We start from the raw sequence: 12868 nt of genomic DNA, 5'->3' as shown, positions 1-12868 counted from the left end.
ACACATCGAGTGGTCGTCACCCACACGACCCAGCCAGGGCCAGGGACAAACTGCAGCCGAGATACACGCCCCCAGCGGGAACCGAACCCGGGTCTCTCTGGACCGCAGGCTGACGCTCTAACCGCTGAGCCAAACCGGCCAGGGCTAATTCAGTAAATTTGATGCAACTGTATCTCAGGGGGGTCCATCCCACTTTGAAGCTGTGTGTTCTGAGAAGAAAAGGGAACTCAGCTTCTCACGATTCTTGTGCTATGAAACCCTATCCCAACAAGATTTTTCTCGCTGAGCGTTTGGGAAGTATCGGCCAAATACATGTGTATGAACTTTCAGATTTGTATGGCCACATCCTGCTCTCTCGAACACTGCCTTCAGAAGACTCTGCTCAGCTAGTGGTTCCGCGATGGGAGAAAACTCCAAGCAGGCTCAGCAATTCCCCAGGAGGTTCACCCCTGGACCAAGGGGGAAGATACAATGATCTCAAGTGTCTTGGTAGGGAAGTGGGGGACTTTTCCGCTTAGTTTCCCTAAGCGTTGCCACGGGACAGCTCACTCTGGCTACGTCAGGTTAAAGACACTTGTATGGGCACATCTCGACCAACCACTCCCGAGAGATCCTCTCTTCCAAACTGCGAGGCAAGGCATAACCGTGGAAGAGGCGACCTCAGCAGAGGCGAACCACTGCGGTTTTAAAGCTTTGTGTGCGTTTAGGCCTGAGCCGAGCCGCAGCTGGAGGTAGATTCTCTTCCAGCACACCCGCCACCAACCCCCGGATTCCCAGCGAGGCCTCTCAGGCCCTTCGAGAACCCCCCCTTCGGGTTCCCCGCACAGAATTCGGAACCCGCAGGCCCGAGCCAGCCTCCTTGTCGGCCTTTTAAGGCCGAGCATCCCGGCCCCACGGCTCACCCTCGAGCGTTTCGCACTGCACCAGGTTGAGGTAGTCCGCCTGGCTGAGCACTCCGGCCTTCAGGCCGCGCACAAGTCCCTCCAAGTAGCCATTGTCCACATTGAAGTAAAGCTCCGGGAAGAACGACATGGTGGCGGCGGCTGCGGCGGCGGCAGGGGCGGTGGGACCGGAGAACCCTGAGCCGTAGGCACGCAGCGAAAACTCCAAGATCAGCTGACTCGGCGCTCGCAGCGGACTGTCAAGTATGTCAGGTGGTGCACAAGAGAGTCACGTGACCTCAGCGGGTTGGAGCTCTGAGCGATTCCCACCTTCCGGGTGGCTTCGAGTGGAAGCATTGCGCAAATATGAGCTGTGACGGCCCTCTGGCGCCTGCGCGAGGGAAGGAGCGCCTCCGGCTCCCAGCTAGAGCAGCTTGGAGTGTCTAAGACCCACCGCGCGGTGGCGCCCGTGGCCGTGGAAATTGGACTTGGTCCTCTTAACTTTCTCGGGTTTCTTGCATCTGGCACTGTGGGGGCGTGCTGAGTAAAGCTGGGAGCTATTTATACTTGGAAATATTCCAGACTGTTGAGTCAATCTGTCCTCAAGGGAATTGAGGTATGACAAGGACAGCCTTCGCTGTGGGTCACACATCGAGTTAGCTGCAAGCAGGCCCGGGAGCCTAATGCTTGCTCGCCAGCCAGAAGTTACAACCCATTCAGCGGTACGCACCCCCTTCCCCTCATTTACTATACAAGAGTCTTGAGGGCTGGAGAGCGGCTCTCCTCTGCTTCCCCCAACGGCTCCTGGTGCCCTAAGAGCGTGCGTATAAGTAACTCAGATGATGGGGTTTTCCGGGCCCTGGGGTAGATATGTGGTTTCTAGGTTTGGGCGGCATTCCCATCCCTGCTGTGACCTACCCCCTCCAAAGGCCTCATTCGAAATAATGCCACAGCCTTGGGGTTGGTCCCAAACTTTATTCACGCCCCACCCTCCCTGTCCTAGCCCCAACTCTGACATTGACCAGTTAAGTGCGGCTGCAGGGGTTCATGGCAGTACCCAGCTTGCGGCAGTAGCAGAAGGCGTTGAAGAACCGGCAGTAGCACGTGGCGCATGGGTCACAGCAGGGTACTTGGTGTCCTAGACAGGACTCATGCAGCCGCACGCAGCGACGCAGGGAGCGTGGCTCGCGTCCTTCCGGATCTAGCACCTGCAGGAGGAGTGTGGGAGCGTGGACCTCGAAGGCAAGTCCGAGGACCTCACCTGCCATGGTTTAAGTGGGATGGCAGTGGAGCATGGAGGTCTGCAGTGTCGCTCCAAGTGAGGGGGTCACGAAATGGAGAACGGGAACGATGCCTGATGTCCCCTCCCAGGGCCTGTGCCCTCACCCCTTTCCCTGAACAGTTACCTCTGCCAAGTCCTCAGCCTCCTGCAGCAGAGCCTCTTCTGCCTGTTCTGCAGTTGTCCTCTTCAGCCCAGGCCTCAGGCCCAGGCCTGTGACAAATGATGTGAGGGCAGAACACCCTCCACCAACAGCCCCCCCCCCCCAACCCCACCATGCACACCCACCTCCCAGGCCTGGGATTGGGAAGAGAGGAGGGGCTCATACCAGGCCAAATAGTTTGTGGCAAAAGGGTGTCCAAGCCCCACCCAGACCCACCCCTGCCCACACTGACCTGACAGCTCTGAGAACAGGGCCTGATCAGGCCTTCTGATGCCCTCCAGGGGTGCCAAACTCATCTGGACCCCCTCCATGGCAGGCAGTGCCAGCAGCAGGGCACAGCTCAGCATTGTGGTCAGCATGGCCTGGCTCAGTAGGAAGACCCACCACTTAGTCCCTCCTCATCCTTGGAGCACCCTCTAAGTGCCCTACCCCCAAGAGAAGCCTCCCAGAGAATAGGAGTCTCTGCCCAACCTGAGGACTTACTTCTGCTTGCTGGATCCTTGCCCGGAGAATTCCTGGCCACCCTGTGCCTTCAGCTTATATAGCAGGGTCTAATGAAGGGCCCACACGTGACTATTTCCTGAAGCCAGGGCATGAGGGTCCTTCCCCAGAGGAGGGGGGGTTCAGTTCAGGCCTCTCTGGAACCTGAGCTTTTGGGTGCTCACCCAATTGTGGGTGAGGTCTCCAGGAGCCAAGTAAAGTTTGAGAATAAGATAGGGTGCCCAGGGACCCCAAATTTCTGTAGGACAGGAACCTGGGGTGAAGGGGGCAGGCTGGAGCTATTAGCAGTAACAAGGCAGGCGGCCCTGAATGCTTAATTTAATTTGTGGCCGTGGAGACGCTCACTCAGACACTATGGGGCATGTTGTTTGCTTTGCTTCCAGGAACTTGGGTCAAGGGCATTGAAGGGGGTGATGGGCCAGTGACCAGAGTGGGGCAGAGGTGGGGTACAGACCTGGAGCCCAGGGTTTTTGGGGGAGAAAGGGAGGGGATAAGCCCACCTAGCCAACACCAGACATTCCTGCTTCTATCTCTGGCTTTGCCTCCTCTCCCCCTTCTCCCTCCAGGCTTTTCCAAGACCCTCACCCCTTCTCTTGTCCCCAAACCCCTTTCTGCCTGGGGTTCCTGGAAGCCAAGGAAGCAGAACGGACTGTTCCCTGGGTGGGTGAGCAGCTTCCAAGTAAAAAGCTTTCAAGCCGCCTGCCTCATTAGTGCTAATGGTTGCTCTCTTCCTCCTTGCGTTGTTAGGGCTCTGCCCACGCCTGGTCTCATCAGCACGAGGCTGTGGTGAGAACTCCCCTTTTGTGGAGATAGTAGTACATACAGGACCCTTGCCTTCCCTCTCCCCTCTGAAGGGCTATTTATCACACACTTGCACATCAGGGAAAAGGATACAGCCTGAATCAGCTTCAAGGTCTCAGTGTACAAACTGGATTGGCCCAAGGCAGCAGGAGGAGGATGAAGGGGCTGTTTGTAGTCCAGGTTCACACAGGCTATTCTGACCAGGCAAAGACCCGAGGAAGTTCTCTCAACAGCGGGTAGAAATTATAGGTTGTCATCTGGTAGCCTTTGGCCTAGTGTGAACACCAACAATTGGTGTTGGAGTGTGGGTTGCCTTGGGAGATGCTCCACAGAGGGTGGCCTTAAAGCAACTTCTTCCACAGATTGGCACTGATGTCTGTTCTAGGGTCAGGCTGGCATTAAATTCCCTTGTGGTTGGCTCAGGGTAACAGTCCTAGGAGCTCAAAGGATCACACTACTGCTGAGGGTGGGGAGGGCTGGGGACTCAGGGAAAGCCTCTCTGAGAGGTGGTTCCTGAGTAATTCAGCAAAGGGCCGATCCCGTTTCTCCCCTGAGAAAGGTGCTGGCTATTTTGGTGACTCTGTCACAAAGCTAACCTTGTGTCAAGGCCTCCCTGGACAATGGGCTTTCTCTCCTAGAGGCTGTAGCTGGGCCTGGTGGCCCACCCCAGGGCTTTATCTTTTCAGAGTGGTGCACAGTAAAGGTATCCAGATTCCATGTGTGACCCCAACCTGGTGGGGGCCATTTGGAGCTAGGAAGGGCAATGCATCAAATATACATATACCTGAGTCATGTTCCCCAAATCTTTGTGCCCTTGCCCCATCCTTGGAGATTCTAGCTGAAGAGACAGTGGTGGGGAGCAGGGACTGAGTGTGGATTTTAGAAAGGTGCCCTGGGTGATTGAGGTGGGCCTGGTCAGCACCCATGCTAAGAACAGCTCTTCATATTCTAGGTTGGGTCCTCTTCCCTCTCAGGCACACAGTGTCTTTACTTATCTACAGAGCAGTGGCTGTCTTCACCTGAGTGTGTACACACAGGTCTATCATCTCCATGAATAGTGATAGACAAGGGCTGAGGCACTCACATGGGAAGCCTGGGTCCCTTATCAGGTCCTGTGGGAGAAACAGTTAAGAGAACCATCACAACACAGTGGGATGATTAGAGAAATACATATAAAACTGGATGTTTGATGATACTAAAGAATAATTGTGAATTTTTTCAGGGTGATGATGGTGTTATGGTTATGCTTTTTTTGTTGTTGTTATTGCTAATCCTCACCCAAGGATACTGTTCCATTGTTTTTCAGATAAAGTGGGAGCCAGAGAAATATTGATGTGAGAGAGACACATCAACTGGTTGCCTCCCACATAACCCCAACCAGGGCCAGGGATTGAACCACAACCAAGGTATGTGCCCTTGACCAGAATCCAACCCATGACTCTTTGGTCTGCAGACCGACACTTCTAAACACTGAGCCAAACCAGCCAGGACAAAGCAAAGATTTCTTAAACAAGATGGAAAGTACTAACCATCAAAGGTTGATAAATTAGACCATTTAAATTAAGAACATCTGATCATTAATTAAAAATAATTAAGGAACTGAAAAGATAAGTTAGAAACTGGAAAAAGAAAATTGCAATACATATACTAAAAACAAACAACTGATGCAGAATATATAAGGAATTCTATCATCACTAAAGAAAAGAGACTTGATTGAACAGGCCCTTCTCAAAAGAAGATTTTCAAATGGCCAGTAAGCATGTGGAAAGGTATTCAGTATCACTAGAGAAATTTAATCTATAGAGAAATGTGAATTAAAACCAAATTAGATACTGCTATACATTGACTAGGTTGGCTAAAATTAAAACTATTGACAATATTGAATGTGGGGGAGGATATGAAGTAACTAGAACTGTTTTACTTAATAATGGCCCCAAAGTGCAATAGTAGTGATGCTAACAATTTCGTATATCAGAAAGAAGCCCTAAAGTCCTTCTTAAATGAAACAGTGAGTATAGCATAATAAGATGTTTTGAGAGAAAAATTCTACATTCATGTTAACTTTTTTTTTTACAATATATTGTTATAACCCTTCTATTTTCTTTGTTATTGTTGTTATTCTCTTACTGTGCCTAATTTATAAATTAAACTTTATCATAGGTATGTATGTATAGAGAAAAAAAAAGCATGTATATTCAGCACTTTCGGTGGTTTCAGGCATCCAATGGGGGGGTCTTAGAACCTATCCCCCATGAATAAGGGGGAACTACTGTATCTTGATCTGGGTGGTGGTTACATGGGTTTCCTTTTCATTGTGGGTTCTTTCCTGACTGTGGACTTTGGCATGACTCTTATTCAGACTTGAACTTTTCTCATTGCACCTTTGTGTTATTTGAAAAGAGTTCTTCAGACCAGAGACCAAAAATCACCCCTTTGAGGTAGTGGCAGTGGGTGCCAGAACAAAAGGGTACCTACTGTCTGGGTCAGTGGCATTGAAAATGGTCTTTTCCTCAGTTTGCTGTCCTTAGCTATGTTTGCCTGTCTCTTGTGACACTTGTTTTTCTTTCCTGTCCCTGGGGGTTGTCTTCAAGCTGTTGACTTCTGAGGATTTTAGATTTCACAATATGTTGCTACTTTTTTGTCTCTAGGTTATTTCTCCAGGGGAAAAGACAATAATTTCCTAAACTCTAAACAAATGAAAAGAAAAGCAGTATGGCCCTGGCCGGTTTGGCTTAGCGGTTAGAGCATTGGCCTTGGACCAGAGAGTCCCAGGTTTGGTTCCCGCTAAGGGCACATACCTCGGTTGCAGTTTGTACATCGGTTGCAGTTTGTACCCGGCCCCAGTTGGGGTCATGTGGGTGGCAACCACTTGATGTGTCTCTCTCACATCTATGTTTCTCTCTCTCTCTTCCTTCCTCTCTCCCTCCCACTCTATCTGAAGATAAAATGTAAAGATGTCCTCAAATGAGGATTTAAAAAAAAGAAAGAAAAGCAGTATGTTAGTGGTTACTGTTTTTTACAGTGCATAATAAAAATAGTAAAAGGAAAAGCAGACAGTACTAGTGAAATGGTGTCAGTCGTAATGAACAGAAAGCTTGATTCAAACTTTTTTTTTTTTATCCTCACTTGAGGACATATTTTTTTCCATTTATCTTCAGATAGAGCGGGAGGGAAAGAGGGTGGGAGAGAGAGAGAGAGAGAGAGAGAGAGAGAGAGAGAGAGACATTGATGTGAGAGAGACACATCAACTGGTGGCCACCCACACGACCCCAACTGGGCCAAATCAGCCAAGGTGTTGATTCAAACTATTTTAAATTAGAAACATAATTTATTTGCTCATACAATTGAAATATTCAGAAGTATGGCTGGTTTCAGTGCCTCTTGATTTTATAAGGACTTAGTGTGTCAGACACAGTTGGTTGCCTATATCATCACTGTATCTTACTAACCAATCAGAGCAGCTCCATAATGACTAATCAGGGTGCATGATTCCAACCAATCAACCCAGTGCTATTTGGACCAATCAGATTGTGCAGATTTGGATTTCTCATTTGCATAGAAATGGACCAATCAGGGATGGGGTGGGAACTTTATAAAAGAGGGCCTTCCTTTGTCTCTGTGGAGAGCACTTTTCAGTTTCCTCTGGGAGGCTGTGTCTTCAATTTGTAAACTGTTTACCTGAATAAAATTTATCCTTTTACTGCACCCTGGATTGGGGACTCCTGTTGGCATTAGATTGGTGGCAGCAGCCTTTTGTTGACACTGGCAGGGGGGCTTCCCCTTTCTGCTTCTTTTCCCTTTGAGTTCCTACCCAGAATGTGAATATATGCCTACAGCTGCAGCAAACAACTTGTGACTGTGAGGGAACAGCCTTGGGGTGGACTAACTACTAAGCATAGTGGACAAGAAAAGCACAATGCCTTCATGATGCTGTAAAGCGGTTGCACCAACCCTAGTCTGTCCACCTCCTGATATTGTATTGCATGAAACAAAAATTTGTTTGAGCCATTGTTAGGTTTTCTCTTACTTGCAGCTAAACACATTCCCAACTGATATTTTCCATTTCTTTACATCTTTTGTCCACATTTTTTGTGATACATGCTTCCTTCTCAGGCTGTTCCCCTTATAGACCCAAACTGACTTCAGCTGTCTTGGAGGCCTCCTGCTTCGTTGCTCACTTTCTACAGGACAGAGTCACCTTTGTCCCAGAATTCCCTAGTCCTGGTTCTGGAAATCCTGCTGGCTTCTACTACTGAAGGCTATGGCTGGAGAACTCATGGTGAGTTCCTCTAATCTGGATGGAGCCTAATGGTATTCTTTTGACTTTAGCTGAGCCCTAAGCATCTCCAAAGGTCTGGCTGTGACTTCCACAAAGGCCTGACCTCCAGAAGCCTTGCTCCTGCTGTGGCCTTGTGGGTAGAGTGGGTCATCTGGCCCAGCAATCTCTTGGGAGCCACATTTAGCTTTTGAGGTGTGCAGGTGTTGACTTTGAGCAAATTCCCAGCCCAGAAAAAAATTATTTTGGATGTGGGATCTCATTCTTTCTCAGCACAGTCTTGACAGTCATATGCTCAGGTGTTTTGTAGGTAGGATGGTAGTCAGGCTACACTTGAGCAATCAAGAAAGAGTTTAGCACTGGCTGGTTTGGCTCAGCAGTTAGAGCATTGGCTCTCAGATCAATGAGTCACAGGTTTGATTCCAGTCAAGGGCACGTACCTCAGTTGTGATTCGTCCCTGGCCCTGGGTGGGGTTGTGGGGGAAGCAGCCACTTGATGTGTCCCTTTCACGTCGATGTTTCTCTCTTTCTCTCTCTCTTCCTCTCTCTCCCTCCCACTCTATCTGAACAAAAATGGAAAAAAATGTCCTCAGGTGAGGATGAAAAAAAAAAAGAATTTAAACTGCAAAGACATCTGAGTATTGTCACAGTCTTGTCTGAGGTCACCACTTAGCTTGTAAGTGGTGGAGCTGAGTGAGTCAAACTGAGAAGTATGACACACTAGTGAACCCCTCCCAACCACGATGCTAAGACACAATGACACTGCTGTTATATAAAGAGTGGCAAAAAGTAGGTTTCCAGTTGTAATACAAATAAATAATACAATAAATAATTATACAAAAATAAAGTCTGTTTCACATACTCACAACTGTAAACCTATTTTTGCCCATGTCTGTATTTTTTTGACATAGACCAACTTTGATTGCATTATAAGCATACAGGGATATTCTTCAATTCCACAAAGAAATATGCCTGCTCGCCTGGCCGGTGTGGCTTAATGGTTGCGCATCACCGGTTCAATTCCTGGTCAGGGCACATGCCCAAGTTGTGGGCCAAATCCCCAGTGGTGGGGAGCAGGAGGCGGCCAATCAATGTTCTCTATCATCAATGTTTCTATCTTTCTCTCTCTCTCCCTTCCCCTCTCTCTAAGATCAATAAAGAAAAAAAATGTTTTTAAAGAAATAAGTCTGCTCCTATTTTCCTTAAAGCACATGACCCTTTGACCTCTCTTTTATTGCCCCCCCCCTTTTTTTTTTCAGAGGCACAGGTACAGAAATTAGTTCTCTACTTCAACAGTGGCAATGGTGCAGGAGTAACATTCAAAGCCACACTTGGACTCAATATTAAGGTGTGAAGAGTACATGCTTGGTCTGAAAGGGAAAGCCATGGGCACCAGGCAGAGATGCAGGCTGAGTGTTACCAGAGTTTCAGCTTTTTCAAGAAAAGCCAGATAATTTAATTTTTATATTTGGCTCAGCATGCTTTCCCTCTCAGGAGCAAGCCTGTGCCTTTCCCATTCCCCTCTTCTTCCCCTCTGGCACTTTACCGTTACCCTTCTTTCTCCTAAGCTCCAAGGCCCCTTCTTTTGCCTTCTTTATGCAGCCCAGCTGGTTCACTTCTACAATGTTCTAAATAAACGTTCTCTTATAAAAAATTTTTTTTTGGCTCAAAGAAAGTGTTGTCAAGTTCCCACTTCCAGTGTAATGGTAGAGAACTTCTGTCCTCGCTCTGGCTAGTTTTGCTCAGTTGTTAGAGTGTCAGCCCATGGACCAAAGAATCGCGGGTTTGATTCTGGTCAAGAGCACATACTTTGGTTGTGCCTCAGTCCCCGGCCCTGGTAGGGGTCATGCAGAAGGCAACCAGTTGATGTGTCTCTCTCTCTTTTTTTTTTTTTTTTTTTTATCCTCACCTGAGGACATTTTTCCATTTTTTGTTCAGGTAGAGTGGGAGGGAGAGAGCGGAAGAGAGAGAGAGAGAAACATCGACGTGAAAGGGACACATCGAGTGGCCGCCACCCGCACGACCAACCAGGGCCGGGGACAAACTGCAACCGAGGCACATGCCCTTAGCGGGAACCAAACCCGGGTCTCTCTGGACCGCAGGCCGATGCTCCAACCGCTGAGCCAAACCGTCCAGGGCTTGATGTGTCTCTCTTACATCGATGTTTCTCTCTCTCTCTCTCTCTCTCTCTCCCCCTCTCTCTCCTTTTCTCCCTCCTACTCTATCTGAAGATAAATGGAAAAATATTCTTGGGTGAGGATTTAAAAAAAAAAAAAAAAAAAGAACTGTCCTCAAAGTGCTTCTAGCCTGAAGTGCTTGGAAAACAGGAATGATTTCTTTCTTTCTGCAGTCCTGGTACATTTACTCGAGGAGGTGGTATTTTACTTTTTTTTTTTTTAATCCTCACCCGAGGACATTTTTGCATTTATCTTCAGATAGAGTGGAAGGGACAGAGGGAGGAAGACAGAGAGAGACACATCAAGTGGTCATCACCCACACAACCCCAACTGGGGCCGGGGACAAACCGCAACCGAGGCACGTGCCCTTAGCAGGAACTGAACCTGGGACTCTCTGGTCCATGGGCTGATGCTCTAACCACTGAGCCAAAATGGCCAGGGCAAGGAGGTGGTATTTTAGAGGGGAGTTCCTAAAGGTGGAGGTGTTACTGGTGGGGAGAGGTCCTCATCTTCACCTGTTACTAGTAGGAGAGAAATTCTTGTGATAGCCCAAAAAAAGGGATTTTCTGAGACTCACACAGCAGAATGAGTAATTTTTATTTCTGTGGAATTACACCCCTGAGTTTTCAAGGTCCTATTTCCCTTTGGCCCACCATGGAGGAAGTGTAGCTGGGGCTTCAATTGGGATCAAATAAAAGCCAATATCTAGAGTTTTTCTTCCATATTGAAGTAGTCCAATACATCACCAACCTAGCTTAATTTGTGTTTCCCACTGCAGTTCATCAGCCCATTGCATGTGGGGCTTGCCTGGCCACATAGCTATATGGGAAAATGTAAGGAAACATGAACAAGAGAGCCCCACAAGCTAACAGTCACAAGAGCCAAGAGAAAGAATTCCTTTGTTTAGAGAATTATGTATTCCCAAGTTTTCACGAGCTTGCAGTGGCCACTTCCATTCTGACCAATGATCTCTAGTCCCAGATGTGATTGGCAGGCATCTTCCCTAGTCACCCCAACTGCACTGCACATGTGTCTATCTCCCTTTTTTGGAACCCCTTCCCCTAGTGATTTGAGTGTGAAACTACAGCTTCCTGGTGAAGTTGCCCAAATGACATGCCTATAATGTCTGGCTTCCCTTTGTTCCTTTCCTTTCATTAATAACTAGCTCGTTACAATTATATCAGAAGGAGCTTTCCCAAAAGGAGGAATGAAGAGATTGACTTCCAATACAGCTTTTGCACAGTTGTTCACCACAGGAATGCTAATGGACCCTGCAGTTTCCGGCCTCAAAACCCTCTGACTCCTACTGGCCCAAACCCTCAGCTTCCTGGTTTCAGGCTAGAGAGACTCTGCCTACTACTGTCCTCTAGTTTTCTTCCTGGGAACCAAGGCACAACAGAAGTCCGAGGAGTCCTCTTACGTCCTCCCAGCCAACCTTCCATAGCAAAGAGAATCCCACTTCTTGGGGCCTTCCCCTTGACCCTTAAAGGTGGGGCAGCAAAGAGGAGAGAAGAGGGCCTGGAGATTCCCCCTGGGTGAGAGTCATCCTCCCCAGGCTATCCTTACTTTTCAGAAAAGCTAAGCCAACCAGAGTGGGTGGGGTGTGGCAGGCTGCACCTTGCTCTGTCTTCTGAACTACATTATCATGCAATTTCAAAATCATAAATAACACAGGCTCCTCATATTATGGGCTTCCTGATGTGATGCAATAATCACCAGTGTAGTATTCTTGCCAAAAAATGTGTAACATGAATCTAATCTTGAGGAAGCAATCAGATAAATCCAGAATATGATGCTATAAAACTGGCATGAACTAAAAAACAAAAAACAATGACACAAACAAAAAGGCTGAGTGTGGGGCAGAGAATACTTTTCTATTTCAAAAGAGACTAAAGAGATATAACCAAATACAATACATGAACCTTGCCTCCTGAACTAAAACTTAAATGCTAAAAAAACATTCTTGAGACAAATGAGAATGACACTTGAATTACTGTTGATTTCCTTAGATGTGAGAATGGTGCTGTAATTGTGTAAAGCAGGGTTTCTCAACCTTAACACTTGGCATTTGGGGCCAAATAATTCAGAGATTTTAGCAGCATTTCTGTCTCTGCCCACTAGATGTCAAAAGCACTGCTCCCTCAATTGCAACCACCAACATATTTTAGATTTTAGATAGTAATAATGGTTGCATCATGCCACGAATATACTAAAAAACATTGGACAGTACACTTTAAAATGGCTAAAATTGGCCCTGGCCGGTTTGGCTCAGCGGTTAGAGCTTCGGTGGTTAGAGCGTCGTCCTGCGGTCCCAAGAGACCCGGGTTCGGTTCCCGCTAAGGGCATGTGCCTCGGTTGCAGTTTGTCCCCGGCCCTGGTTGGTCGAGCGGGTGGCAGCCACTCGATGTGTCCCTTCACGTCGATGTTTCTCTCTCTCTCTTCCTCTCTCTCCCTCCCACTCTATCTGAACAAAAAATGTCCTCGGGTGAGGATTTAAAAAAAATAAAATAAAATAATAATAAAATGGCTAAAACTGTGAATTTTATATTATGTAAATTTTTTCGCAATAATTTAAAATGTCTCTAGTTGACATACTCTAATGTCCCCTGGGGGACAAAATCATCAGAGGGGAGAACCACTAGTGCAGAGAGTACACTGCTGGTGGGGGGGATGGAGAGTGGCATGCAAAGTGAAGGATTTGGGAAAGAAAAGTCTTGTTTGTAACTTACTTTCAAAGAGCAAATGTGGCAAAATATTAACCATTAGTGAAAGTAGGTGACAGGTGTGTGG

The 12868-nt window shown here is 47.6% G+C and overlaps 2 protein-coding genes across 4 annotated transcripts in view; both read right to left on the bottom strand.

Moving 5' to 3' along the window:
* Nucleotides 1-1140, bottom strand: part of ATP6V0D1 (ATPase H+ transporting V0 subunit d1) — a 47409-nt gene extending 46269 nt beyond the window's left edge. The window contains exon 1 of the mRNA XM_036274434.1: nt 903-1140. Coding sequence (XP_036130327.1) covers nt 903-1032 — 130 coding nt within the window. The 5' untranslated portion in view covers nt 1033-1140. The remainder of the gene's footprint in view (nt 1-902) is intronic.
* A 729-nt stretch (nt 1141-1869) lies between these two features.
* Nucleotides 1870-12868, bottom strand: part of LOC118639361 (agouti related neuropeptide) — a 60380-nt gene continuing 49381 nt past the window's right edge. Inside the window, exons 1-6 of one of the 3 annotated variants that reach the window (XM_036275733.1) lie at nt 4410-4607; nt 3719-3897; nt 2807-2859; nt 2556-2685; nt 2288-2373; nt 1870-2089 (exon numbers count right to left, since the gene is read on the bottom strand). In XM_036275733.1, coding sequence (XP_036131626.1) covers nt 1907-2089; nt 2288-2373; nt 2556-2682 — 396 coding nt within the window. In that variant the 5' untranslated portion in view covers nt 2683-2685; nt 2807-2859; nt 3719-3897; nt 4410-4607 and the 3' untranslated portion in view covers nt 1870-1906. Of the gene's footprint in view, nt 2090-2287; nt 2374-2555; nt 2686-2806; nt 2860-3718; nt 3900-4409; nt 4608-4709; nt 4738-12868 lie in introns of those variants that run through there. The other 2 variants (XM_036275734.1, XM_036275735.1) reach the window with 2 other exon arrangements.

Source organism: Molossus molossus, unplaced genomic scaffold (genome assembly GCF_014108415.1).
Source record: "Molossus molossus isolate mMolMol1 unplaced genomic scaffold, mMolMol1.p scaffold_m16_p_21, whole genome shotgun sequence".
Taxonomy (NCBI): Eukaryota; Metazoa; Chordata; class Mammalia; order Chiroptera; family Molossidae; genus Molossus; species Molossus molossus.
The sequence above is the reverse complement of the archived record's forward strand: the minus strand, read 5'-3'. Positions and strand labels throughout refer to the sequence as shown.